Genomic DNA, 27522 nt, shown 5'->3' with positions numbered 1-27522 from the left:
GTGCAGGCTGAAGCAAAAGACAAGACAGAGGTCATCCAGGGAAGCTAGAGGAGCAAAAATAAGAACACTCAGTGCTGAAAGAGAAAAAATAAGGAATGCTGGGAGGGTGGGATTGGCAGGAAGTGTTGGGCTTAACGCTGCTGTTGACAGTTTGTCTCAGTGGATCTGCAATGTTCACTACCATCTGATCACTACCACCACCTCTGGGAGGCCTGCTGTGCTGACAACGCAAACAGTACTACTACATCATGGTGTGGTTCTTGTCAGTATTCTGACTTACACAGGGGGACGGAAGGAGAATGTAATCAGGCTCTGAGACAGCAGGGAGCAGCCTCCAAGACCTGAACCTTGAACAGCTGTGCAGAAGCACATATATTATTACATAAATGCTTTGGGGGCTAAAACAAGTCCCTCCTCCATAAGCCCCTAATCTCTATGTTTCATGAAGGAAAAGATCGTGGCCCTGCAACTTTAGTCCTTACAGTGTAGCACTCAATACTGCGAGACATTCCAGGTGTGCCACGACTGTCATATAACCAACGTCGTGCAAAGGCTAGGAAGCTCCTTCAGAAAAACAGCTCTATAGATAACAGAAAACACTCTTTTCCACAGTGACTTGTTTGAGGTCAAAGTACTTCTAGAAAACAACTATTCACCCTGACGTCTGCCCTAGACATGGAAAACCGTGAGTTCATTCTAATGTTTACCCTGGGTATGATCGCTCTACTAGAATTTCACTACAAGTTCTGTTCTCAGTTGTACTTAAGTGTAATGTAAAGCATCTCTTTACATGTTTCAGGTAAAGAATTGAAAAGAAAAAAAAGACAAAACTATGCATCCGAGACATGGGCGTGAGCATCTCGAAAGAAATGAACAGGGTTTTGGTAACAGCCATACAGAGAATTTAAAGACTAAGCAAAACTTTACAAAGAAGTATAGAATGCATGGTGCTGTATTTATTCCTGGACAGGGTCTTATATAGCTCAGGCCAAGCTTCTGACCCTCCTGTTCTGGTTCTCTGGATGTTAGGATGAGTTACAGGCATGTGACCATGGCCAGCTTCTGTAAATACTTTTATTAGCTGTGTTGAATTTTCTGACTCCCAGCCAGATCCTGGTGTGAGAACTTCTCCCCTTCTTATGGCCCCTCAATTTTCCTTCTTTTGGTCCTGATCCAAGCTCATAATGTACGCAGAGCACTGCTCTATGACTTTTACGTTGGTTCCCCACCACCCAGGCTCAGAAGTGATAAAATATTACTCTAGACCAGGAGAGAAATCTTTGTGAGATGAGATAAACTGTCTGAGATCACAAAATGCATGGTTTTGGGGTTAGTCTATAGTCCCTGGAGACAGGAATGTCTAAAATACATGAAGATGATCATAGGGGATGCTGGGCCTCACAAACTTTTCTTTTTTAACAGGATTTATTTTTGTATACATGAGTGTTTTTGCTAAACTAGAATTGAGGCAGCGCAGAAATAAATGAGGAGACTGACCGCTACCAAAGCAGAATTGTCCTTTAATCAGAACAGCTGATGGCCAGAGCTTCTCCTCACTACAGGAGACTGCTCCATAGCCTTGGGGGTTGGGGGTTTGCAGATTCCATTTGCAGGTCAGTTTACCTGCAGTCTGAAAGGTGACTCCAAAAGGAGGATCATATGAGAAGCTTCCAGGATCCTAACAATCAAGTCAACTTCCCTGAGTGTCTCAGTCCACCAGGTCATTAACCATTAAATTTGACCTGCATCTGCACTTATATACCTATCGATCACGGATGCCTTGGGGGGCCAGTAGAGGGTGCTAGATCCCCTGGAACTGAGGGTTGTGTGAGCCACCTTCTGTTGCTGGGAACAGAATCCAGGTCCCTGGAAGGTCAGCTACTGCTCTTAACTGCTGGGTCATCTCTCCAGCCCAACCTCACAAGCCTTCAGATTTTTCTGAATGAACCTATACCAGCCCACCTGCTACCTAGTGTCTGGATAGAAAGGCATTTGCCATGGCAGCCTGCAGGCCTTTGTACCTGTGATGAAACCACATGCAGTCATCAAAAGCAGACCGTATTTCCACAGCCTAAGCTTCTGTGATAGGTTAGCTGTATGACCTGAGGCAAGTGACTTAACTGACACTGTTGGGAATACGCAAAAGAAACTTATTCTAAATACTACCATTTCCTTTTTAGACTCCATTTAATCATAGGACCTAAATTCAAGGTCCCAGGCCCTAGGAGAGCTGAGGACCTCTCAATAAACAGCTCCTATTATAAGGAAACAGTTATCTGAGTCCAGACACCTCAGGGACAACTTCTCCATCTTACTGGCAGGGTCAAACTAAGTTCATGTTCCCAGGACCTAACCTGATTGACGGAAACTCCCTTTCTCAACCCCTTATGACAGAAAACGACTGAACAGTGGTACAGCCCACCCCACTCATCCTTTAAATATGCTGCACAACATCCTCTCAAGGTCGGAGTTCAGCTCCTGAGTCTGTTCTGCAGCCCTGATTGATCAGCAGCAGTGATTACAAAACACCTGTCATCCGCATTGACTTGGTATGAGTTGTTGGGTTTAAGCAGACACCACGACACTCAAGGCCGTAATCACAGAACTTTACAATCTACTCCACGCCATACTGTGAAAGTTCTACTTCATGTACATAGACTGAAGCTCTGAAGGGAAAGACATACTGGCAATCGGAAGCCAAAAGTCACACCGCACAATGAGCCTCTCATACAAGAGACTAATTGGGAAAGAAAAAAATCCAGAAGGGTGTCTGTTTCCGCTCAGGAAAGAAGAAAGCAAGGAACTGAGTGGTAGGTAGGGCTTGTATAGGATTTTTAGTCTCTCCCAACCCCCACCCGACCCCAGCTTTCCATGGTGGGGATTGGTGAAATTTCAAATCCTCAGCTTGAGGGAGCTCAAAGATTGGTGGGGTTTGCTCAGGGCTTGGTGGGTTTCTATATGGAGCTCGAGGATTGGTGGGATATGAGTGTGTGTGTGTGTGTGTGTGTGTGTGTGTGTGTGTGTGTCTTGTAGGGTGGGGCCTGGCTACTCTTCCTCCTCAGACCTGGGATGAGAGTTACAGCGGTTAGAAAACGACTGTTAGGTTTAGGGACCATTAAGGAAGTCTGGGGCGGGACCTAGCTGCTGGAGCTCCGGGTTGCTGTGGTGGTGGTATGTTCACTTTCCTGCCTTGAGGTCTTACAAAGTAAACAGAGTTCACAAAGGGAGACCTGGGCAAAGAAGGCTTTTCCTGCCTCTCGAGTTGCAGTGAATAGCCAACAATGTAAGTACGTGTCCAATAAGCGATTACTGGTTTTCGTGACAAACTTCCTAGAATCTGAAGACTTCACGACCTATCTGTGACAGCTCCAGTCTCAGACCCCGGCAATTCTCTCTTCCAAAAATAAGGAAGTCCTTGGTGTTTCCTTCCCTTCTGACCTCAGGATGATCGTCATAGCCGATATGCTCTCCAGAACTAAGCCTTAGACCTGCACTGGGAGAATGGCGAAAGCAACTCATACCAGAAGAAGCATTCTTCTGGGTAGACCAGTTGCCTAAAGTTGAAGGACTAGGGACCACTGCTCACAGGGAGGCAAAAGCAGCCCGCTTAGACCTGCTCGATCCACAGTGTAGGTGCAGTAACAAGGGCGCGCCATGGACTACATTTCCCAGCAGTCCCCACGCACCTCGAGCCCTGGAAGCACAGTCCACCGGTCTGTTTCCGGCTGTAGGTTTCCGGGACGTTGGGCTCGGCCTTCGGAAAGGTTTTCTTTGTTACGCTTCTGGGCCCCAGCATGACACTCTAACGCCGCTGGATTCTTGTTCAAGCGTGGCTGGGGAATTTACCTTTTTGCAAACTTTACTACAAAAATCTGTCCGGGCCACATCCGCCAAGAGATTCCCACCGCTACCGCTTCCCACCTGGAGGCCCCACCCACTGCTTAGCCTTAGCCCCGCCTTTTACCGCGAGCGGACTGTTCTCCTCCTCCCGCTCTTTTATGCAAAGAGCAAAAAAGGTGGACCGTGAGTACGTGGCTAGACCCGACCCAATGGAAGACAGCGCAAACGAAACGTGAACCGGAAGTCCGTCCTGACTAGCAGCCGTTGGCTTATGACGCCTAACTCGCGCGCTGAGACTTGCGCCGCGGGCCTGAGACATAAGTTCTGTGTGGGCCTGGGAAGCCGGTCAGGTGGCGACGCTGCAGGCCTATTATTGCCAAGATCTGGACCTGGGTTCTTCTAGCGGGATTAGGAGCCCGGGGTCTCTCGGCTACAGCAGCGGTGGCCTGCTGTTGTACAGAACCTAGGGCGTCTTTCAAGGCGGACGTAGCTGGTTTCAAGACCTAGGCACTCTGGGGACATGAGTATGGCTGCGGGTCCGAGCTCCCAGGAGCCAGAAGGGCTCCTGATAGTGAAATTGGAAGAGGACTGTACCTGGAGCCAGGAGGTACCCCCGCCTGAACCAGAGCCCAGCCCCGAGGCCTCCCATCTGCGTTTTCGACGGTTCCGCTTTCAAGACGCCTCTGGTCCCCGAGAGGCCCTTAACCAGCTTCAGGAGCTTTGCCGTGGGTGGCTACGGCCGGAGATGCGCACCAAGGAGCAGATACTGGAGCTATTGGTGCTGGAGCAGTTCTTGACTATCCTTCCCCAAGAGATTCAGAGCAGGGTGCAGGAGCTGCGCCCAGAGAGCGGCGAAGAAGCAGTAACCCTTGTGGAGCGTATGCAGAAAGAACTTGGGAAACTGAGGCAACAGGTGACAGCTGTTTTACTCGTCGTTTGGCCTGGAAAATTGGGTCATTGATCTAGCCTTTTTTTGTAGTCGAATATACTTGATTGTCCTGAGTAGACTTTACTTAAAGAAGAGGGATTGTTTGTAGCTTATCTGGATCCTTTTCTTCCAGATTTTCCCCATATGACGATAATAGGAAGTGAGGAAGACTTTGTTTCAACATGTAGGCGTTGCTCTACCAGTATTTAGTTCTGTAGTTAGAAAGTTTCTCACTGGTTTCTAGCTTTGTGACTTTGGGCGGACTACTTAGTCTGTTTGGTCCTGTTTTTCTGTTGGCTACAGTACTGTTTGGGGATAATTTCGAGGAGAAAAGTATGTCGTTTGGATGACACCTTCTGCCACTTCTTTGAGGGGTTTGTTTTGTGACAGTCTTATGTAGCCCAGGCTGACTGACTCACTGTGTTGTTCAGCTTGGCTTCAGACCAGTGGTGATTCTCCACCTTCAGTTTTCCCAATTCTGAGTTCTTGGAATACAAGCAGAGTCTGGTTATGTCGCCCAGGCTTAAACTCAAGGCAATCCTCCTGCTTCAACCTCCCCACTACTGTGATTCCCACAGGCCTGTCCCACCACCCCAGGCCTATACTTACTGGTTAACACCCAGTATATCTTCGTCTATAGTTTCCAGTACAGAACTGGATCTCTGCTAATTGAACTTTGAGAAACAGCTAAGCACTCAGGGGCTGTGGTCACTGCCTGTTAAGTTCACCTTGTCTAGTAGTGAAACGTGGGAGCATCTAGAAAAGGTGAGAGAGAGCAAGCAGAAGTGAGATGTATCAGTAGAATATGTTGAGAAGGTCTTCCCTGGCAGCGGACCATCAGTTTTCTTGCTCCCATCCCTCCCCCATTTTCTTTTACAGTCTAAAAGCCCTTAGCATAAACCATCGTCTTGGTCAAGACCAAAGAGACAGTCTGATTCTCTGTTGAGGGTGCGTCCTAAGAATCCTGTACTAATTTCCATTTCTGTCAGCCCCGTTGTGATGATGAGTGATGTGGGTTGGTTCCCAGGTCACAAACCAAGGGCGGGGAGCAGAAGTGCTTTTGGAGGAGCCTTTGCCACTGGAAACAGCAGGAGAGTCACCGAGCTTCAAGCTGGAGCCAATGGAGACTGAGCGAAGCCCTGGCCCCAGGCTGCAGGAGCTGCTAGACCCCAGCCCCAAAAGGGACTCCCAGGCTGTAAAGGAGAGGGGTGAGGGACAGTTATCTGGGCAGGTGGGAGGGAGGAGGGGCTTTGGGGTTGCCCCTCACCCTCGAAAAATGTAGTACAGCTGTCAAGGAGAAAGGATTTCTGAATTATGGTTCTCAGTTGTGCTCTGAAAAACCTAAAAGTGGTGGTATAAATTCTGTGAAGGTTGGATGGGAGGGAAAAGGGGAATCTCTTAGTAAAGCCCTTTTGTGTACAGAACAGGCAAATTACAGTTAGATGAGATGTGGGAGTGTGTGATTAGAATCCGTTGGCCAGGATGAAGGATGGCTCACATGCCTTTACTATAACTCCATTACTTTAAATCACCTTAGTACACCTTTTGCTACTTTCTGTTTAATGTCAGTCCTAAAGCTGAGACTTGTAGTTGAGGAGTGCATATTGTCTTGTAATAGTCTGTGGGCTGCCGGGACGTGGTGTTACTCATTGTGTTCTCTGTTGTCTTCAGCATTATCTGCTCCCTGGCTCTCTCTCTTTCCTCCTGAAGGGAATGTGGAAGATAAGGATATGACTGGGACCCAGGTGATGTGGAAGTTCTCATTGCCTCTCCCCAGAATTAATTCTCCTTTTCTCCTCTGCTTTTGGGGTGGGAGGCTCCCCTCTGCTACTAGGAGAATATTTTCTTTTTGATCAGATATCGCCCTTATTTTCTTTGTCTTTTCAACCCATCACTTACAGGCTTCCCCCATGACATGAGTGTTCTTGGCACTCCTGGGTTTTACCCTGTGAACTGTGACTCTGCTTAATTGTCCTTAGGGATTATTGCATGTGATGCTAAAGGGGGTCTTGTATTGTTTCAGTTGCCCGAGAGCCTCGAGGACATGGCAATGTATATCTCTCAGGAGTGGGACCATCAGGACCATAGTAAGAGAGCTCCCTCAAGGGATATGGTGCAAGATAGTTATGAGAACGTGGGGACACTAGGTAAGAACTTCTCTCTCTGGGATGATGGCATTTATGACCAGACTGTCCTGCTCCTTGAACACACACCCTCTGACATGAGCTCTGAGTTTTGTCAATAGCCCCACCCCTTGCTCTAACACTTTTTTTTTTATCTTAATACTTAGTTAAACATCTGCACAGTTGATAGACTTAATGGCATCCTTAGACTGTATTTGCATTGTTAGAGTTTAAGGCAGAGAGTCTGAACTGGAGAGAACTTCCAAAGGCAGCACACATCATATCCAGTGACCACAGACCCCTATCGCTCCCACTCCCGTGCAGTGGAAGTGCTCCTGCACTCACTCAGCATTTATGCCTCCTGTGCTTTGTTGACATTTCTAGATTTTTTTTTTTTAATCAGAGTCAGAAAATCCAGGACTACTGACTTATCAGTTTATTGGCTCTCCAGGAAGGGAAGGGGAACTTGTGAACAGTTGGAACAATACATACACACGAATACACACAGAATAGGATAGACAATGCATTCATTAATGTATATCTGTATGTTGAACAGTTATGCAAAGGCTTAAAATGATGCTAATAAAATAAGACAAACTGATAGCTGAATGTAGTGGAGTATATATAACTTACATAGTTCCTCAGCTTCTCTGTAATAAAAAATTGGAGGTAATGTAAGGCAGTGTAGACAGTATGATTGTTTATATTGAAGCATGCAGCAAGAAGAAATCACACTGCTGTCCTTCCCCTCCGTGTTTATATAAGGCTACGTAGATCTGTGAATTCATTTGCACTGATTGTGCAGAGCTCTGCTGCCTTTTGTTTTCCTTTTTTGGGACCTTCTGGGTTGCATCACTTTTCATTGCTGTGCCAGCAATGATGAGAGATTAGGTTGAGTCTGTTTTGTTAGAGGTTGGGCGAGGTGTTGGCTTCTCTATTTAGCACAGCACAGGAAGATTTACAAAGTTTTAATCTCACTGTCGTCTAAGAGTCCAGGTTCTCTCCCAGTTGATTTCATGTTTTCTCCCAGAGCTTTGCAGTTAATTTAGTTCTGTCTATAAGTAGCCAACACTCTTATTATAAGTTGATTTTCAAAGAAGTGATCATCTATTTTATTTATTTTATACTAATTTGAATTACAAATTGTATATTCTGGTTTTAAAAAATCAAGTTCTTTGAAAATATTTTTTAAAAAACCCACAGTCTTCTCCTAGAGAAGTTCCTTTTTCCTAGAAAGTAACTACTGGAAATGCTTTTTTTAGTGTGACTCCCAAGTGATATAGGTCAGACTCAGGGAGAGTTTGTTTCTCTGCTCTGGGCAGGAAACAAGGCTCTGTTTGTTTTCTCTACTTAGTAGAAGAGTGTGGTGATATGTTTCTTTCAATGTGAACAGAGTCCTGCATTCCCAGTCAGGAGGTCTCGAGCACCCAAGTGGAACAAGGAGGGAAGCCATGGGATCCAAGTGTCCAGACTTGCAAGGAAGGCATGAACCCCAGAAACCCAGTTCTAGGTAAGAAGTGAAGATAGGACCCCCCCCCCCCGAGGCTGTGTGTGACATCTTGGGATTTGAGTGCATGGCCAGTGTTGCACATGGGGCGATAGCTGCTGCTTTGTCTCCTGCACCCTCTTCCACCAGCACGGTAAGTGAGGAATGTGGACTGTGAATTTGAGGAGGTGCTCAGTCTTAGACTGACTGACTACATTCTAGTCTTAGCTGTGATCCATACCAGGAGAGAAGAGCTAATTGGAAAGTGAGGTAGGGGGTGGGGGTGGGGGGCTAAAAATGGTAATCTAAGAATAGTCTGAGCTCTTAGTCTTTGAATCTCCATGTGCTTCTCTGGCACACTTTACTTAAAAGGACAGGCTGGGAAATTGAGAGAGAACTCTATTCTCTGGGCCTTTTGCTGAAAGGTATGTGGAGATTTTTTTTCCACTGTAAAATAACTTAGGGCTTTATTTTTTCTCTCTTACTAGGAGTGGAAAAGTTTGAGAACCAGGAAAGGAGCGTTGAGTCTGTCTCTCCTGAAAGTACCCATCCTCCAGTGCTGCTCCCTGGCCAGGCTAGAAGGGAGGTGCCCTGGAGTCCTGAGCAGGGAAGACTTGATGACAGAGAAGGACATTGGGAATGTCCACCAGAGGACAAAATAGAGGAGTCCTTAATGGGAACCCCAAGTTGTAGAGGACTGGTACAAGCAAAAGAACAGCCCAAGAAACTCCATTTGTGTGCCTTGTGTGGCAAGAACTTTTCTAATAACTCAAACCTAATTAGGCACCAGAGAATACACGCAGCAGAAAAGCTGTGTATGGATGTAGAGTGTGGTGAAGTCTTTGGTGGACACCCACATTTTCTGTCACTGCACAGAACACATGTAGGAGAGGAAGCTCATAAGTGCCTTGAATGTGGAAAGTGCTTCAGTCAGAATACCCACCTCACCCGCCATCAGCGTACCCACACGGGGGAAAAGCCTTTCCAGTGCAATGTCTGTGGAAAAAGCTTCTCTTGCAACTCCAACCTCAACAGACACCAGAGGACACACACTGGGGAGAAGCCCTACAAGTGCCCTGAGTGTGGGGAGATCTTTGCTCACAGCTCTAACCTGCTTCGGCACCAGAGGATCCACACTGGAGAGAGGCCCTATCGCTGTAGTGAATGTGGCAAAAGTTTCTCTCGGAGTTCACATCTTGTTATTCATGAAAGAACCCATGAGAAAGAGAGACTTGATCCTTTGCCTGAGTGTGGGCAAGGCATAAATGACAGTGCCCCCTTTCTTACAAACCACAGAGTGGAGAAGAAACTCTTTGAATGTTCCACTTGTGGGAAAAGTTTCCGGCAGGGCATGCACCTTACCAGACATCAGAGAACACACACAGGAGAAAAACCATATAAGTGTATCCTTTGTGGGGAAAACTTCTCTCACAGATCTAACTTAATCAGGCACCAGAGAATTCACACAGGAGAAAAACCTTATACTTGTCACGAGTGTGGAGACAGTTTTTCTCACAGTTCCAACCGGATTCGTCACCTGAGAACCCATACAGGAGAAAGACCATATAAATGTTCTGAATGTGGAGAAAGCTTCTCTCGGAGCTCACGCCTCACAAGTCATCAAAGAACGCACACTGGTTAGAAATGGTGGGATTTCGTTTTGCCTCAGTTGTAGCAGAAAGCTGACTTTCCAGAGCTGATATTTTCTGCCTCCTTTGGTGTATTTTGCTGGTAATTAATATAAAGAGAAAATGGGACTTTTTTAAGGGAGGTACAGAGGTGAAGAACTAGCTTAAAACTAAAAAGTTCAGTCTTCAGAAGTAAGAAAGAATTTAAGGACTTTGAGATAGCCTGCTCGGGGATGGTTTTCTATGAAGTTCATCCTATTTTCAGATATATCTACCTTTATTGTTTTTCCCAAGTATGGTTTGGGTACAGTACTGAGTCTAGTATCTATCCCATCAATTTTGGGGCTACCTATGGCTTCAACTCCTTATTTGTGACATTAAGCAGGAGAACTTGGCCTCCTGAGGCCCTTAAGACCAAAGAAGGGCTAGGTCCTGTGAGGCCAGTTTAAGGTCAACAAGACCCAGTTTTAAGTTGCAGGGGGTTTTTTTGTTTTGCTTTGTGTTTTTTTTTTGTTTTTGTTTTGTTTTATTTTAAGGCCCTGGCTGGGAAGTCCTGGGCAGTCCAATTCTGCCATTGCAACACCCCTCTGAGTAGTTTGGTTGGAGTGTTCATTGGCATAAAAAGTGAACTAGAGAGATGGGAAGTCATAATGTGGAATCCACAGAAGAACCCAGCATTTTGCAGATTAAGGGTATGTGATTACAGTCTACCTTTCTAGAGATTTGAGACTTTCTTCCACCTGTTGAAAGGTACCTAGAGCTCTATAGACATGATTATGAGTGGAAGGTTCCATGATTTCATCAGATACAAAAAACAGATCCTAGAGAAATTAGGAATTATGTCCCCGTTGAGAATGTTTGGAGGGTTTATAATAAATATCTCCAAGGAAACATGAATATGTATGAATCTTTATTGAGGGACTTTGTGTTCATATGGTTCAAACTTCTCTTTTCTTGTGTGGGTTCTTTTGGAGATGGGGTATCTCTGGGTAGCTCTGGTTGTCCTGGAACTCACTCTGTAGACCAGGCTGGCTCGAACTGAGAGATCCACCTGCCTTGCCTCCTGAATGTAGGGATTATATTCGTGCATCACCACTGCCTGGCCAGATCAGGCTTTTTAAAGACAGAATATTTTTGTCTTGCAAAACTTGTTCCCAGGAGGGAATCTAATAATGGTCTTCACGACACCATTGATCATTGATGGTGTGGTAATCAAAATCGGGACAAAATTAGGAGGAGGAAAGCATTATATCATAGAAGGTGGGCTTGGGGTAGGAATAATAGGAGTGTTTATCTTTTTTTATATGCTTTATCTCTTCAAGTTGGTTTCTCAGTGTAGCCCTGGCTGTCCTGGAATTCATTTGTAGACCAGGCTAGTCTCAAACCTGGAGATCTGCCTGCCTCTGCCTCCCAAGTGCTAGGATTAAAGGAGTTCACCACCACCTCCCACAGAGTGGAGAAACTTAGAACCCAGCACTCTAGGAGTAGTCAGTCAGATGCCAGGAAGCCATCTCACCATCTCCAGAGAAATCTATCCAACTGTCTAACTAATCTAGCTATTCTGTGGGGAAAGATGGTGGACCAGTGGATTAGCAGCAGTCTGTCAAAACAGTCCTCATTCTTACCCCAGCTCTTGATTCGGATTAGTGTGTCAAAAGCTTGGTTTTCTGGGCCAACTTTTAAAACATTATCATTGTCTTATTTCCCTTTATCTTAAGGGAGTTTTTTCCCGAAGGTAAGAAGTGGTGGTCTGAGGACTGAGGGCAGGGAAGGAAGGTGAGATTAATGTAGATTAACTACAGATTGATATAGAATCTGCAGTGTAGGAACAGGGTCTTGGTCCCATGAGTAGGACAGGACTAATATGCTCCTGGTGCCACGAAGTGGGTGGGATGATCTACACTTGCTGTGCCACTAAGCAGCTTATCACTTGGATTGTGTACACACACACTATAAAATCACCCATGCAGATAGATATTGCATGGCCTAGCTGGTACTGCTGTGTTGTGTACCTTTTCCTGGGCAGATGTAGATACGTGTCACCCCAACTAAGTTAGTGAGTTTGTTGGTGCTACATGTAGGAGAGCCAGATAGGAACAGTCTCCTGAGCCTGGAGTTTTCTTAACTGTGTGGATATGTGTAGGACAGAGGACCTATAGTGCCATTCCTCAGGAGCCATTGTCTTAGTTAGGGCCCTTTTTTTTTTTTTTTTTTTTTTTTTTTTTTTTTTTTTTTGCTGTGAACAGACACCATGACCAACGCAACTTTTATAAGGACAGCATTTAATTGAGGCTGCCTTACAGGTTCAGAGGTTCAGTCCATTATCATCAAGGCAGGAGCATGGCAGCATCCAGGCAGGCATGGTACAAGAGGAGCTGAGAGGTCTACTTGTTCATCTGAAGGCTGCTAGCAGATACCAGCTTCCAGGCAGCTAGGACAAGGCTTATTAAAGCTCACACCCACAATGACACACCTATTCCAACAAGGCCACATCTCCTAATAGTGTCACACCCTGGGCCAAGCATATACAAACCATCATATTCTACTCCCTGGCCTCTATAGACTTGTTCAAATACATGAATCTATGGGGGCCATACCTAAACACAGTCTAATACAAAATACATTTAGTCCAACTTCCATAGTCTATAGCACTCTCAACAATGTTAAAAGTCCAAAGTTTAAGATCTCTTCTGAGATCCATCCAATCATTTAACTGCAATCCCCAAAGCAAGACAGGAATCCAGCTGGGCAAACTCCAAACCCTGCGTCTCCATGTCTGACGTCACAGCCGTCTTCAGATCTCCAGCTCCTTTCTCATCTTTGTTGACTGCAACAAACTTCTCTGCCCTGGGCTGGTTCCACTCCCTGTCAGCAGCTCTCCTCTGCAGGTATCTTACGACTTGGGCATCTTTAGCATCTTGGGCTCTCCAAGGCAACTTCAATATTAAAGCTTCTTGTTTCAGTGTCGGGGATCTATACATGGTCTGGGCGGCTCCAAAGGGCTCCAAAGAGCTGAGTCACCTCTGCAGCCCTGCCCTCTAAGCTCAGGTTGATCCAGTCCACTACCACTGCTGCTCTTGGTGATCATCCCACGGTACTGGCATCTATAATACACTCGACTTACTTCACCAAAAGCCTCTCTCAGGCTCTCTTCCTGGTGTCAAGCCTCAACTCCTTTGCATGACCCCTTCAGTCCTGGGCCATCAACTACAACTGAGGCTGCACTTTCTTTCACCGACGGCCTTTCATGGCCTCTCAGTACCAAGCCTTCTGCTCTTCATGACCACTTCATGCCTTCAAACCCAGTACCACCTGGGTGATTCTTACACATTACCAAGTACAGCTGCAGCACGAGGTACAACCTTGGCTATCTCTGGAACACAGCTTCTTTGTGTTCTCAGAAAATAACTTCCCAGAAAATTTCATCACAGTGATGCTGCTCTCTTCTTAATCACCACTAATTTCTTAGCTCCAGTTAACCAGCATTAACTGTCCCTGTAGTCCCTTCTATTCTTGGCTCTAAAGCCAGAGCCACATGGCTGAAACTGCTGTGTTCTGCTGCTTGCTGGAGCTGGAACATGGCCCCCTTGTTCAGTCACTAGCTTCCTCTTTTCCAACTCCTTCACTGCCTAAGCTTGGCTGTCCTGGATCTTGCTCTGTAGACTGACCGTGAACTCAGAGATCTGCATGCTTGGCTACTGGGATCAAAGTGTGTACCACTGTGCCTGAATTTAAGCTTTTCTTCACCTATAACTCCGTCTGTCTCAGATGGGCCTTGAACTTAGAGATCTGCTTGGCTTTATCTCCTGGGATTAAAAGTATGTAGCACCAAGCCTGGATCTAAATTTAGCTGGGTAGGATCTTGCCCCAAGGTCACCACTCCGTTAATTCAATTTAATACCCTTGAACACAGGATTCAGTTCTATTTCACTTCCTGGTGCCCCTTTAATACTCAAACTCTACCTTATATATTTTTCCTTTCTAAGCTTGCTATGCTTGTTCAAAATGCTCTTTATCAGACGTAACCAGAGAACAAAGTCTCTGCTGGGCTTTTTTGAGACTTCCTTTGTCAGTGCAATTTATCTGAGTCTCTTCTCCTTAGCCTCAGGCAGACTCCTCAGACTAGGGCCAAAAGTAGCCATGTTCGTCACTAAAATACTACAAAAATAGTCTCTAGGCCACATACTGAAGTTGTTCTCCACTGAAACCTCTTGGGCCAGGTCTGCACAATTGAAATAACTCACAACAACAAAGCCTTCCATATTCCTACTAGGATGGCTCATTAAGCTCCACTTAAAACATTCTATGGCTTTCTAAATCCAAAGTCCCCCCCAAATCAACATTCTTCCAAACAAAAGCATGGTCAGGTCTATCGCAGCAACACCCCAGTCCCTGGTAGCAACTTCTGTCTTAGGGTTTTACTGCTGTGAAGAGACACCATAACCAAGGCAACTCTTATAAAGACAACATTTAATTCTTGGCTGGCTTACAGGTTCAGAGGTTCAGTCCATTGTCATCAAGGCAGAAACATGGCAGCATTCAGGCAGGCATGGTGCAGGGGGAGCTGAGATCCCCTGGGCTAGAACGGACTACCATATAGGGACTAGAAATTGAACGTGGATCACCTGGAGAACAGCCAATGTTCTTTAATATTTATTTATTATATGTATATGAGTACACTGTACGCTATCTTCAGACGCACCAGAAGAGGGCATCAGACCTCATTACAGATGGTTGTGAACCACCATGTGGTTGCTGGGAATTGAACTCAGGACCTCTGGAAAAGCAGTCAGTGCTCTTAACCGCTGAGCCATCTCTCCAGCCCCAGCCAGTGTTCTTAACCACTGAGCCAACTGTCTAGCTCCCGTCTTGTAATATTTTAATTCTCTTTGGTTGTACTTCCCTATGGGTAATAAGACCATGTAGGCAGTCATAAATCTGTTCGTGGCCAGCTTAGCTCATTATGAGTTCCTTCTAGGGGCTTAGGAGGAGCCCCTTCCTCCTTTATGTGACGTACGTTACTATTTTTTAATTCTGGAGAATGAAACAAAGGTCTTGCTTGGTGCATAGTACTAATGTGTATTAGCCAAAATTACATGGTAGAATTTAAACCTATGTTTTTAGCATAGCCATTACAATTTATATAATTTAGGATGATAATTCATTATTCATATCCTTGATTTGTAAATAGAAAATGATATTCATACATTTATGGGAATTCACATTTATTTTCAAACTATATTCTAGCCAATGCATAAGTGAGCATTGATATGAAAATAATGTTTGATTAAAAACGGTATCAACAGTATCATATATTCCAATTACCTTTACATAGTCTGATTACTAGAACCAGAAGTTGAAGGCATATTGACAGTATCCTTAATATTAGGAAGTCTAGTTTTCAAAAACCTACCAATTCTTAAAAGGATTTTACTCTCCAGTTCTTTCTTGGCTATATTTTTGTTGCATCTCTTAGTGTGAAATGAAGTATTTAAAATTCAGGTATGGCATCAGGAAAGTTAAGAATGTAGTCCAGTGTGGAACTTAAATTCCTGTCCAATTTCCAGCTCCGTCCTTTGCACAGCTTCCTTTACTGTCTCACCTTTTGGGTTTTCAGGGGTGAAGGGTGGAGAGAGGCGGGGAGAAACAACCTTTCTCTTCATCATCTTCATTTAACCATATCCTCCATGCCCAGCTTGGTTTCTGCACCTTTCTCAAGGATCCCTCTAGCTCCCACGCTCTTGCCCTTGAAGGTCACACAGTTTCTTCTTTGTAAAGGAGATTTCCCATGCGTCTGCTACTGTTAATTGTTTTACTTCATCCCAGTTAAAAAGTGCACTTTTCACATTCTACATCTTAATCTTGGAAATTCCCTTCTCTTTCTTTTTCCTGTTCATCCTCACTTTCTCCAAAGTTTCTAAGACTCTCTTCAAGTTGTTTCCATCTCTAAAGTTCTTTGCAGCTCAAGGTTACAGCTTGATTCACTGGTTGACTCAAAGTAGAAGTATTAGGGGGAGAGAACGTGTATCTTATTCTACCATCCTCACTGGCTGATGGTTCCGCAGAAGGGTGAACTGGAGAGTTGTCCAGAAGTACCAATGCCCTATCTTCCTCATGAAATCCTAGATCATTAAGTTGGAAATGCTGAGCAAAATTTTGAAAGAACCATTCTAAACAATTCTCTTGTGAACCAAACGTCTTTACCAGGTTTATATATCACGGATGATGTACTTGTGTCTTCTTTCACACTTTTGGGCACCTTTCCTTTTACAGTGACAACTGATGTTGATTTATGAGTCACACCTGTATTTGCACACATAGGAGCAGACAGCCACCCTTTGTTTATTTTCCTCCCTGGTAGGCAGATATCTTACCTGAGTGTTCTCTGGCATTGACTTCCAAAAGAGCTCAGTCTTATCCCCATTTTATATCTGGGCTAAATGTAATTTTTCCTCTTTAATTATCACAGTTTTTGTTGAAATGACTCAATGTGTTCTGAAGCTGAACCTGCAACATGTTCCCCACATGCTTCTTGGTTCCTGGTTGTAGTCTGTTCACCCAAGACAGTGTACAAATCTCCTCAGCTGCCTGAAGCTCCCCAGAAATAAATGAATGACTGAATGACTGAATGTCAACAAATAACTAGAAAAAAGTCTGTCCTTTCATTTGTTTTCCTAAGTTTACATCAGGGTATTCAATGACATATGTTTTGAATTTCAGAGTTGAATTTCTCTTCTATGTAATTCTTTTTAACTTACTTTGAACCAAGATTCAGCTGCCTGAAGAATTCAGACTCTGGTGTTTCTGATCAACTTCCCCACAAGTACAAGTTCCTCAGATGGGAAATTCTGTAGCTCTGTCCCCTTAGTATTCCCTTTCAGGTTCTCCCAATGATGCCAAGAGCCATCCCAGTTCTTCTGAAATGTCCTGCCTTAGATGTCAGGGTTTCCATTCCAGACACACAACTGCATGAGAAGAACTGTAATCCACTCCAGGTGCTATTAAAAAAAAAATGTCAGAAAAATGAGAGAAACGACTAGCACCTCAATTATTTCTCTCCTAAAGGTCAGCGCCTGACTGTCCTTTTATATCCTAACTTCATAAAATCCTCTGAATTGTTGTAGAAAGTATTTAAACCCCAGGCCAAGGTTTCTACCCCATGTTTGCCATTTAAGCTCTTAGATGAAAGATACACACAGTCTCTATATTTACATTAAGTCTTAAACAGCACAAGAGCTGGGCAGATACCTACCCTCCATGTCATTAGAATCCATTTACCTATCGATAACCCTGAGTTAGTACTTACTCTGCACTATGTTTCATAGGGGCTGTTCTTAACTCCAGTCGGACAGCCTATAGGGCCATGTTCTCTCGACTCCTAATCTATGGTGACTTCCTCCTCTTTCACTTTCTTCCCCTCTTGGTTCTCCTCAGACCCACGCCTGGGAAACCTGAACTCCACCTATGTCTCTTTTGCCCAGCTATTGGCCATCGACACCTTTATTTACAACTCAGAAATAACGGGGGCAGGTCTTAGCTCTAGATTCGGACCCCCGGTCTTGGAGGCCCATTGAGGGTGGCCACAAACACGTTACAGTGACCTCGACTATCCAGGTGCTATGATTCCAAGTAACCACGGCCATCTTACAAGCAACCTGTAAAAAGCAGCTATGGCAGGTGCGTGGGGCGCACCTCTGATCCCAGCAATCTAGAGGCAGAGGCAGGCAGCTCTCCCCGAATTTGAGGCCAGCCAGGGCTGTATAGCAAGACTCTATCTTAAAGGTGAAATAAGGAAAAGTAGTTATTGTTAAAAACAATTAAGTAGCATCTATTAGGAGGGACAAAAGAAAAAGCACGGGGTTGGGGATTTAGCTCAGTGGTAGAGCGCTTGCCTAGGAAGCGCAAGGCCCTGGGTTCGGTCCCCAGCTCCGAAAAAAAAGAACCAAAAAAAAAAAAAAAAGAAGAAGAAGAAAGAAAAAGCACTTGTTAGCCAATAGCAGTGCCAATAACTCTAGAGAGTAGACATTCGATCCGATCCAAAATGAGTTCTGCCGATCTGAAAGCGGGAGATCAATGTGTTTGCTTTTACTCTTTCCTGGCTGCACGACTTTCTCTGCTTTCTCTTCTAAAGCAGAGCCCAGAGAAAGGTGAAGTCAAAAGGCTACTTTGTAGCCCCACAAGGGGGATAGCCAACTATTATTGGTCCTATTTACCATCGGTGTGCTGCTCCGCTTCCTCCCTCCAGGGTCTCTTTAACCTTCTGCCTTTAACCAGGTTTCTCCTTATGACTAAGGCTTACTAATGAGATCTAGGACACCGTGTGGGGCATTTCAGTCACTCAGCTGATGGCTTTAATCATGGATTCAGCACTAGGCAAAGTAACCAGCACCTCCACACTAAGGGCTTTGATGTGCTTTGCTTCTGAGACTGGAGCTAAAATGGGGCTTTAAGAAAGCAAGTCCAGGGCTGGAGAGATGGCTCAGCCGTTAAAGGCTAGGCTCACAACCAAATATATAAGAAAGCAAGTCCATGGGGGGTGGAGAGATGGCTTAGCAGTTAAGAACACTGGCTGCTCTCTCAGAGGACTCAAGTTTAAGTCCCAGCATCCGTGTGTGGGGGTTCACAACTAACTCCAACTCCAGTTCCAGGGGTCTGATACCCTCTTCTCAACTCTACAGGCAACAGACACAGAACATACACAGGATCAAAACAGACACACAAAATTAAATTTATAAAAAAAAAGGCAAGGCCAGTCAGATGGCTAAGGAGAGTTCTTTGACACATACCAAGTGACAGGCAATGCTTATTGGTGTCCCCTCAATCTATAATGCTTAAAAAAAAAAAGGACAGAGAAAAGCATATTTCTAGTCTTACAACCTATTCTTTCCAGCTTCCAATCTCTTAACGTTTGCCTTTTGTTTGGCCTGTGTTCCAAATCTGCTTGTAGTAACCCCTTGAGGCCTTAGGTAATTTCCACAACCCCAGATTACCCTTTTCCTTCCTATTCTCATGGGACTGCCTTGTGTTCTCCATAGGCATGAAACTCGTCAGGTAATTATAGACTGTTGATATACAAGCTTACTGGAAACTAACTCTGGCTACATAGAATACACTTAAGAAATAATCCCTTTGCTGGTATAATTACAAAATTTTGGAGCTCACCCCAAATCCAAAATACACGTATGCATTTATGGCTAACCTATCTTACTCAGGGACTATACTTAGGGACTGCCAGGGACGGTGAAAACAGTATTCTCGCCTTCAGGGAAGGACAATGATGGGAAAAAACAGACTTCATGACAACGGGAAGCCCACATTTCGGTTTAGCACCTGCCACTAATGAGTGTGTGGGATTGAGCAAATCATTTATTAGATCTCAATTTCTTTGTCAAGGAAAATACCTATTTCACAAGTTAAAACCTATCTTACAAGAAAAATACAAAAGAACAACTAACAATTGTGAGGAAAGCATCGCATTACTTAGTGGGCATTCGGAGCCCTCATGGTTCCCAAAGGAAGCTGTGAAGGGCTCCCTGAGCACGCAGGGAGCTTGAGGAGGGCGGGGCCCAGGCAGTGCACACAACTGGAGCATGAGCGCAGGGCACAGACAATGAGCACCGCTGGCAGAGAGGCCTCCATACAAAGTACTGACCCCAGATACTAGCCGGCCAGCGACCCCAACGCCCCCTAGAGATGGCCAGAAAGCAAAGTAACAATGCCCTCCTGCCCGGTCACTACACAGGACCACCCTAAGCTCCAGCCGATTTGGAAATTCGGTGGCGTTAACTCCCTGGGAGCTCGCACCAGCACAGACCGGTAAATGCTGGCTTCCCTGGCTCCTCCGTGAAAGGGTAAGAAGAGGCGATCTGAAGCCTCGAAAATATTTCCGCTTCCTGTGGAGCACTCAGACCCTCAGAAACCTAGCGCAGGGGTGCGGTGTGAGGCTGTGCGTCGTCTCTGCCTTCCAGGCTCTCTGCGCAGGTGCAAAAAGGCAGCCGTCCCTAGGCTGTGGCGTTTCTGAGCCGGACTTGCCTGAAGCACGCCGCAGTTTCCCGAGTCCCGGTTCTGGCATCCTCATACGGGCAACTAACTCAGAGCTGCAGCTCTTGCACCTGCACCGGCACGGCACCCGCAGTATCCACCATGCGCCCTAGAGCAACTTCCTTCCCTACCTTCCCTGACTCTTTTATACCCGACCACTGCTAGCAGGAGAAGACTGGCCAGTGCAGTCTCAGAAGTAGCTAATGCTGATAAAAAGGCAGGAAGAGCCTCATGCCTCCAGAGCCTGGGTGGACTACGAGCTGACCATTTGTTTGAATGCTCGTAGCATGGTGGAAATTTTTTTTTTCCGGTTTGCCTCAAGGAAAGGAGGCCCACAAAACCTCGCTTACCGGTCTAAATAGCTCTCAAAGAAATGTAAAATGACACGTTAACCACCCGCTCTGCTTTCTGTTCCATCTACTTTCTTGCTTTGTCTCCTGTCTCCTACTCCACTTCCCCATCTGACAAGGTCTCACTGTGTAACTCTGGCTGGCTTGGGTTTGAGTCCCACCATCACAAAGTGGCTCGCAATCATCTATTGTAACTTTAATTTTTTCAAACCTTATTTTTAATGATGGTTCTGAAACACTTTAACTTACTCCCTTGTAGCCCACCACCCACCAGAGATAGTGGAAAAGAAAGGATACAGGGGAAGTGGACCTGTTTAGAAATGGTTCTTTGAAACAACTCACTTCTGTGCTGTCTGGAAATCAGCTGTTCAGTTCCCAGGTTAGTAGCAGCAGCTCGATCCACTGGCAAACACTTCACCGATACACCACGCCAGCATCTAGTTCAGTAGAGTCGGGTAGCAAACAGGAATCAGCAACAGTAACACTACCTAGCAGAGACAGCCGGGGGTGCCTCAGCTCTAGTCAGCCGGAGGGACCAAGAAGAAGGCCAGAAGTTCTCGGCTGTGCCTCTCTTAGGGAAGTGAAGATCAGCAAAGAGGCGAGACCCACAAGTGTTGCATGGTTGGCTCTGTAAGCAAGCCAAGCTCAGCCTCCGTCACTGCTGAGTACTGTCTGTACCCTCTAAACATGGCAGGTCCTCCATGGGTCCTGCCTCAGCACGTGAGTCTGTCTCAGCTGACGTTACTCCGCCAATCAGCCCAAGTCCACAGAAGCAGCAAGAAACTGTAGCAGACCATCAGAGGTTTACTGGTTCATTTCTCTCCGTGGAGTCCCAACTACGCAATGTGAGGTGGACCGACGCATGCGTGCTGTTAGCAAAGAATCCTTCATCACGTGTCCAGAATCCCTCATCACGTGTCCAGAATCCTTTATCACGTGTCCATTCTTGTGTTTGCCTTAGCAGAATGTCCTTTCATCGGTCTGCTTCAGCCAAACATTCCTTCACAAGTCGGCCTTAGCCTTTCACACCTGTGTCCACTTTAATGAAATGTTCTTTCACGTGTTCACTCCAGCAAAACACCATCTGAACGACTTTCCAAAAAAACCCTTAAGTTCCCACTTCAATCTATAACTCTGGTTCCAGGGGGGTCCGACACGCTCTGTAGGCACCAGGCACGCAAGTAGTAGAGAGACATACGTGCATGCAAACCACCCAAAGACAAAAGAGAAACCAAAAGCTGGTAATGTTTTAATTTATTTGTAAAGATCTGCCTACACACATGTATTTATATCATTTGTGTGTCTGGTGCCAGTGAAGGTTGGAAGAAGGCTTCAGATCCACCAGAATCGGATTCGTAGATGGTCGTGAGCTACCATGTGTGTGTTTCATACATGTGTGTGTTGTGTGCATGTGTGTGTTCGTGTACATGTGCATATTGTGTGCATGTGTACATGTGTGTTTTGTGTGTTGTGTGTATGTCTTGTGTGCATGTGTTCGTGTGTGTTGTATGCATATGTGTGTTGTGTGCATGTGTGTGTGTTCATGTACATGTGTGTATTGTGGGTGCATGTGTGTGTGTGTTCTTGTGTGTGTGTGTGTGTGTTCATGTGCATGTGGATGTGTGTGTCACAGGATATAGAGTGCTCAAGCACTCAGCCATTCATGTTGACCAGAGGTCAACTTCAGGTATCTTCGACTACTGCTTTCTGTCTTCTGTTTCTGAGACAAAGTGCCGTGCTGACTGTTATGTGTGTGCTGGGGAAGGAACTCAGGATCCTAGACTTGCACAACAAGCCACCTACCCTATTTTTTAGTTTTTATTTATTTTTTATTAATTAAATTTTTCTTTGACAATTTCACATATGAAATATGCGTGCATGTGTACATGTGTGTTGTGTGCATGTGTGTGCTGTGTACATGTGTGATACATTCTGATCATCCCCGATTCCCTTACTTCCATCAGCTCTCCCTCTGTCCCTAAATCTCCCTTTCCCTCAGTCACATCTTTTTGTTTTAAAACCTGCTGAGTTTGATCAGGCCTGTGTGTGGACACAGAGTTGGAACTGTATATTGGAGCCCTCAGAGTTGGTTTGTTTCCCCAAGACAAGGTTTCTCTGTGCAGCCCTGGCTGTCCAGGAACTCACTCTGTAGACTGGGCTGGCCTCAGACGCTCAGAGACCTACCTGCCACTGCCCGCCAAGTGCTAGGATTAAAGGTGTGCGCCACCACTCCTGTGCGCCACCACTCCCAACTTGGAGCCTCAGTTTTGATACAGAGTCTTACTGTACAGCCGGCACATTCCGTGAATGTATGATCCTCCTGCTAAGCCTTTCAAGTAGCTGGAATTATAGGACTGCGCCACCATACAAAGGGCAGTGAAGGGAAGGGAGAATATGCAAATTAGAAGACTGTCTTTGTTGGAGTTTCTATTGCTCAGAAGAAACACTGTGCATATGAAAATTGGAGAGGAAAGGGTTTATTTTGCTTACACTCCCACATCATAGTCCATCACTAAGGGAAGTCTGGGCAGGACCTGGAGGCCATGGAGGGGTGCTGCTTACTCGATTGCTTTCCATGGCTTGCTCAGTCTGCTTTCTTATACATCCATGGCCACAAGCCCAAGAATGATACCACCCACAGTGAGAGGGGCCCTCCCACATCAGTTGTCAATCAAGAAAATGCACACCAGAGGTTTGCCCAAAGGCCAGTCTGCTGAGGGCATTTTACCAATTGAGAGTCTCTTGTCCAAACCGATGTTAGTGTGTGTCAAGTTGACATAGAGTGCAGCGCAGAGACTTAAAGATGAGAGCAGAGCAGGAAAGGGAAGAAAAGCAGAAACCATACAGCGAGGTGAGCACCGCAGAGAGACAGTTAGAGGGAGGAGACTAATGCCTATAGAAAGAAGCCCCAGTAGTGGCTGTGAGGAAAAGTACCACTCATGGTTTCTTTGTAGTACGGACAAGCACCACTCTTCCTAGTGCTTAGTCCCCTGCTTTGCTGGCTAGTACAGAGCTGAGGTATCTTTACAGGCAGGCAACAGACACCTGCTGGCCTCAGGACTACTGTAAAGAATAAAGGGCGTGTCAACGTGATCGGCAGGTGGATCTGCCACACTTTGCTTTTACTCTATTTTATCTGCATTCTCTGAATACTTTCCCCTACACCAGAGAAACTGGCCAATAGGAGAGATTTTATTCAGTTCCTTAGGTTTTAGAGAGAAGGGCCTCATAGTAGCCTTCCCTCGGGATTTATCGCAGTAAACTTTCTTTTTTGAGTCACACTTTCATTATTTCTCCCTGGCTGGCCTAGAACTTGGTCTGTCATATGTAGACAAGATGGCGCCCTACTAAAAGATCTGCCTGACTCCAAGAGTCCTGGGGTTAAAGGTGTGTGTCAGCACACTAGACTACTTCAGTTAATGTTTGATGAGCAAGGGAGATATTTTCTTCAGTAGTATAGGCACTGATATGGTGCCCACGTACCAGGAACCCTGAGGAAACTCATCGGCCATTTAAAAAAGGAACACATGAAACCAGAAGAGGGTATTGGCTGCGATCAGAGTACGCCGTGCCACAATGAAGCCACTGACAAAGGAATGTAAGGAGAGTCTGGCAGACACAGCAGGGCAAGAAGAATGACTGCCCGACCTTGCCAGTGGCCTGAAATCGGTGGTACACAGAGAGGTGAAGGTGAGCTGAGGAACGGATTTGTTCTCTAGATACCTTATCTATTATCTTATGTGTACAAGTGTTTTGCCTTCGTGTGTGTCTGTGCGCCAGACACATGCTGGTGCTTGAGGAGGTGGAGAGCCTCCACGTAGGTGGTGGGAATCAAAGCTGGGTCCTTCCCAGGTAATTTGTCGAACCAAAATATCATGGGCATGTTTTGATACCCAGCTCCGTGGAGCTGTAAAAGCACCTTTGATAACGGTTCTGTTTTCTCAGATTCTGTACCAGCTGTGGGTGACTTGGCCTAGGCTAGAGATACGTCTACACCACAGAACCCCGGAAACAACAGCGTGAGTTCTGTTTCTTAGAACAGTTGAGAAGACGGGAAGAAATGAAACAATGGTTGTAGCCACCTCCTTCTCACAAAATACCCTATGGGACCTGAATTGGCCACTAGAGGGATGAAACACTCTAGGGGTTTAATGCACAAAACAATGGGGTATTAGTGAGGGCAATTATTTAGTGGGGGCAGGGCGGTGGGTGGAAGATTTTATTTCCTACCAGGAAAAAAAAAAAAAGAGCTCATTTTCTATTGCACTAGGGTCCTCAAGTACTTGAATTTGTTGTCTCCTTTATTTTTGCCTACATTAAAAATAAACACAAGAAGAAAATCAAAAGCCAAACACACGCACACACTAACTCCTAAGAAACCACATAGGGAACTGGTTCCAAGACGTGGTAGACAGCTCCTAATTACAAGAAGATTATTACTGGAACAACCTGATACTTGGAAGAGTGTCAAATCTCTACCAAAAAAAACAAGACCTACCTGTGTTTTATAAATGAGCTCGGGATGCTGATAGAAATGAGATGTTTCCTGTGGTTATTCCCTACCCACAGCTATGCCTGACCCACAGTCTAGCCTTTTCTGAGCAGACAAGCAGCAAATCCCGGGCAGTGGCCGCTGAGCTCACGTAGCCTGAGGCCTAGGTGAGCTCTGCTCTCTCCATGCATTGGCCGCCTTCCTCTGCCACCCATGACTCCGGTGGCCTGGGACGGGCTCAGAACTATATTAGACCCAGTCATTGTAACCTGAGAGCCGCATACCTCCTGGCCTACTTCCTTACTCCTTTCTACCTTGTCGCTTCTTAAGACACTCTCATCCCTCGGGGGATATTTTCTGAGAAAATTACGGTTGATTTTTTCTCTCATAATACGAACACAGGTTATGCTTATGGTGAAAAGTGTCTGTGAGTCATTTTCTGGAGCTAAGATTGTGCTCATATAAGCTTTAGTTGGTAGAAGTCACTTTCTTGGGAGGACTTCAAGGTGATTAAATTAGTGTAGTATAATTAGTGTAGTGTAATTAGTATTGGTGTAATGTACTAAGTGTGTAAACCAGTAACAATCATTTAAAGACAACATGCCGTGTGTAACTGTGCTGTGCTTTTTATAGCACTGATACCAAAGGCCTTTGAATAAAATATGAGAATGCACTGTCCTGCTAAGCCACTGAGCAGGAAGGTTTGTAGCTCCTCTCTGACCTTAGGGGACCACTGACTTATGGGCTGTTGTGGACCACAACGGTCTTAGGCAGTAGGTGACCGCAGCTGCAAGCCTTCCATGCCTGTCTGACTGCACAGTTGGTAGCCAAGTGGTTGAGCTGCTTCCGTAGACACAAGTTCTGAGTCAAAATCTGCTCACTTCTTCAGAGCTTGTTAAAATGTGGAGATGTGGCTGTGCACTTTTCCCGGGAAGTATGGGGGCTATTCAAGGTGTACGGCAGTGTGTTGCTGGAAAGCCACGAGGCTGTTGTCTGTCTAGATAAAGATTTTCTCTCCATTGCATAGATGTTTCATGATCTGTCCGCATGCAAGGTATGTGCTCGCTTATAAATGGATATTAGCCATAAAGTAGCCATAATGTAGCCATGCTACATTCCACAGACCCTAAACAAGAAGGAAGGCCCAAGCAAGGACACTTGAATCTCACTTAGAAGGGGGAATAAAATACGACTAAAGAAGGCGGATGGGTGGGAGAAGGGATGGGGAGGGGTGTGTTCAGGATCAGGTACGGGGAGAGACAGGAGAGATGGCCAGAGGACCAGGAAAATGAATGGACATCTGCAGCTGGTGGAGGGAATGCTAGAGATCCAGGATGTGGGAAGCTCCCAGGAATCAATGGGGGTAACTTTAGCTGTGACTCACAACACTGGAGATATGGAACCTTGAAGAGACCACCTCCTGTAGCCAGGCAGGGACCCAGTGGAGCGATAGGAATGATGCTGTAAAAAATAAGTGGCCATCTTTTACCCCGACTAGGTCTGGCACCATAGTGCCCCAAGATATCTGGTAGATACCTTCATCTCAGTCAGCAAAGCCTCTCACCCGCTTTGCTCCATCCCATATCACACCGCCGATGGCCTCTCTCTGAGCCTGGCAACAATCTCTCTACCCACCTAGTTCCCAAGGCAGGCTGCCATCGTGTTAGAAACACACATCCCAACTCAGTGGTGGCCCAGTGTCCCAGTCACCACACACTCTCTTAAACTTAATTCGCCACAAGAAAGAACACACAACACAACCTCTGATCCAATTGATAAGATATAATTACCCACCTAAACATACAAAGCTCTGTACACATCCATCCCTTAAGAGCATTCATAACAACCTGTAAAGGTACAGAGAGGAATCTTTTATTTTTTTAATTTTATTTATTTTATTTATATGAGTACACTGTAGCTGTCTTCAGACACACCAGAAGAGGGCATCAGATCCCATTACAGATGGTTGTGAGCCACCACGTGGTTGCTGGGTATTGAACTCAGGACATTTGCTCTTAACCATCTCTCCAGCCCTACAGAGAGGAATCTTAACATCCGCCTCCATGTTCTCTCGGCGGTGGTTTCTCTTGAGGCTTTGCTGACTGAGATTAAGATATCTACCAGAGGGCTGGAGAGATGGCTCAGCGGTTAAGAGCACTGACTGCTCTCCCAGAGGTCCTGAGTTCAATTCCCAGCAACCACATGGTGGCTCACAACCATCTGCAATGGGATCCGATGCCCTCTTCTGGTGTGTCTGAAGACAGCAACAGAGTGTACTCACATACATGAAATTAAAAAAAAAAAAAAGATATCTGCCAGATATCTTGGGCACTGCGTAGCGTTTTATTTTTTATAATTTTATAGCAACATAGGAACACCAATCCACTCACAAAACTTTTGACCAAAAATTTATTCTCTCTACAAGAAATGCAGGGACGAGGGATGGAGCAGAGACCGAGCGAATGGCCAAGCAATAACTGGCCCGAGTTGAGGCTCGTCCCATGGGAAAGAACCAATTCGTGACACTATTAATGATACTCTATTGTGCTTGCAGACAGGAACCTAACATAACTGTCCTCTGAAAGGCTCTACCTAGCAACTGGCTGAGACTCACAGCCAAACACTGAATAGAGC

The 27522-nt window shown here is 45.6% G+C and overlaps 1 protein-coding gene and 1 long non-coding RNA gene across 4 annotated transcripts; one reads left to right on the top strand and one right to left on the bottom strand.

Moving 5' to 3' along the window:
• The first annotated feature begins 704 nt into the window (after window positions 1–704).
• Window positions 705–10902, top strand: Zfp263 (zinc finger protein 263). Of its 3 annotated transcripts, NM_001399418.1 has the most exons (6): window positions 4100–4753; window positions 5796–5976; window positions 6440–6513; window positions 6792–6915; window positions 8285–8401; window positions 8866–10902. In NM_001399418.1, exons 1-6 carry the CDS (start codon window positions 4361–4363, stop codon window positions 10017–10019), a joined length of 2043 nt encoding a protein of 680 aa, NP_001386347.1. In that variant the 5' UTR covers window positions 4100–4360; the 3' UTR covers window positions 10020–10902. The 3 variants fall into 3 exon arrangements, with proteins under 3 accessions (XP_006245893.1, NP_001386347.1, XP_063124598.1); XM_006245831.5 differs by lacking the exons at window positions 5796–5976; window positions 6440–6513 and having other exon boundaries at window positions 705–4753; XM_063268528.1 differs by lacking the exon at window positions 5796–5976 and having other exon boundaries at window positions 4634–4753; window positions 6440–6915.
• Window positions 10508–27152, bottom strand: LOC102551940 (uncharacterized). The gene is made up of 2 exons (XR_001840112.3): window positions 20739–27152; window positions 10508–17003 (listed from the first exon to the last, which is right to left on the bottom strand). It is a non-coding gene; the product is annotated as an uncharacterized LOC102551940 (long non-coding RNA).
• Between the last annotated feature and the right edge of the window lie 370 nt (window positions 27153–27522).

The sequence above is a fragment of the Rattus norvegicus genome, chromosome 10 (genome assembly GCF_036323735.1).
Source record: "Rattus norvegicus strain BN/NHsdMcwi chromosome 10, GRCr8, whole genome shotgun sequence".
NCBI lineage: Eukaryota > Metazoa > Chordata > Mammalia > Rodentia > Muridae > Rattus > Rattus norvegicus.
Note: the sequence above shows the minus strand (reverse complement) of the source record. Positions and strands in the feature narration are given on the sequence as shown.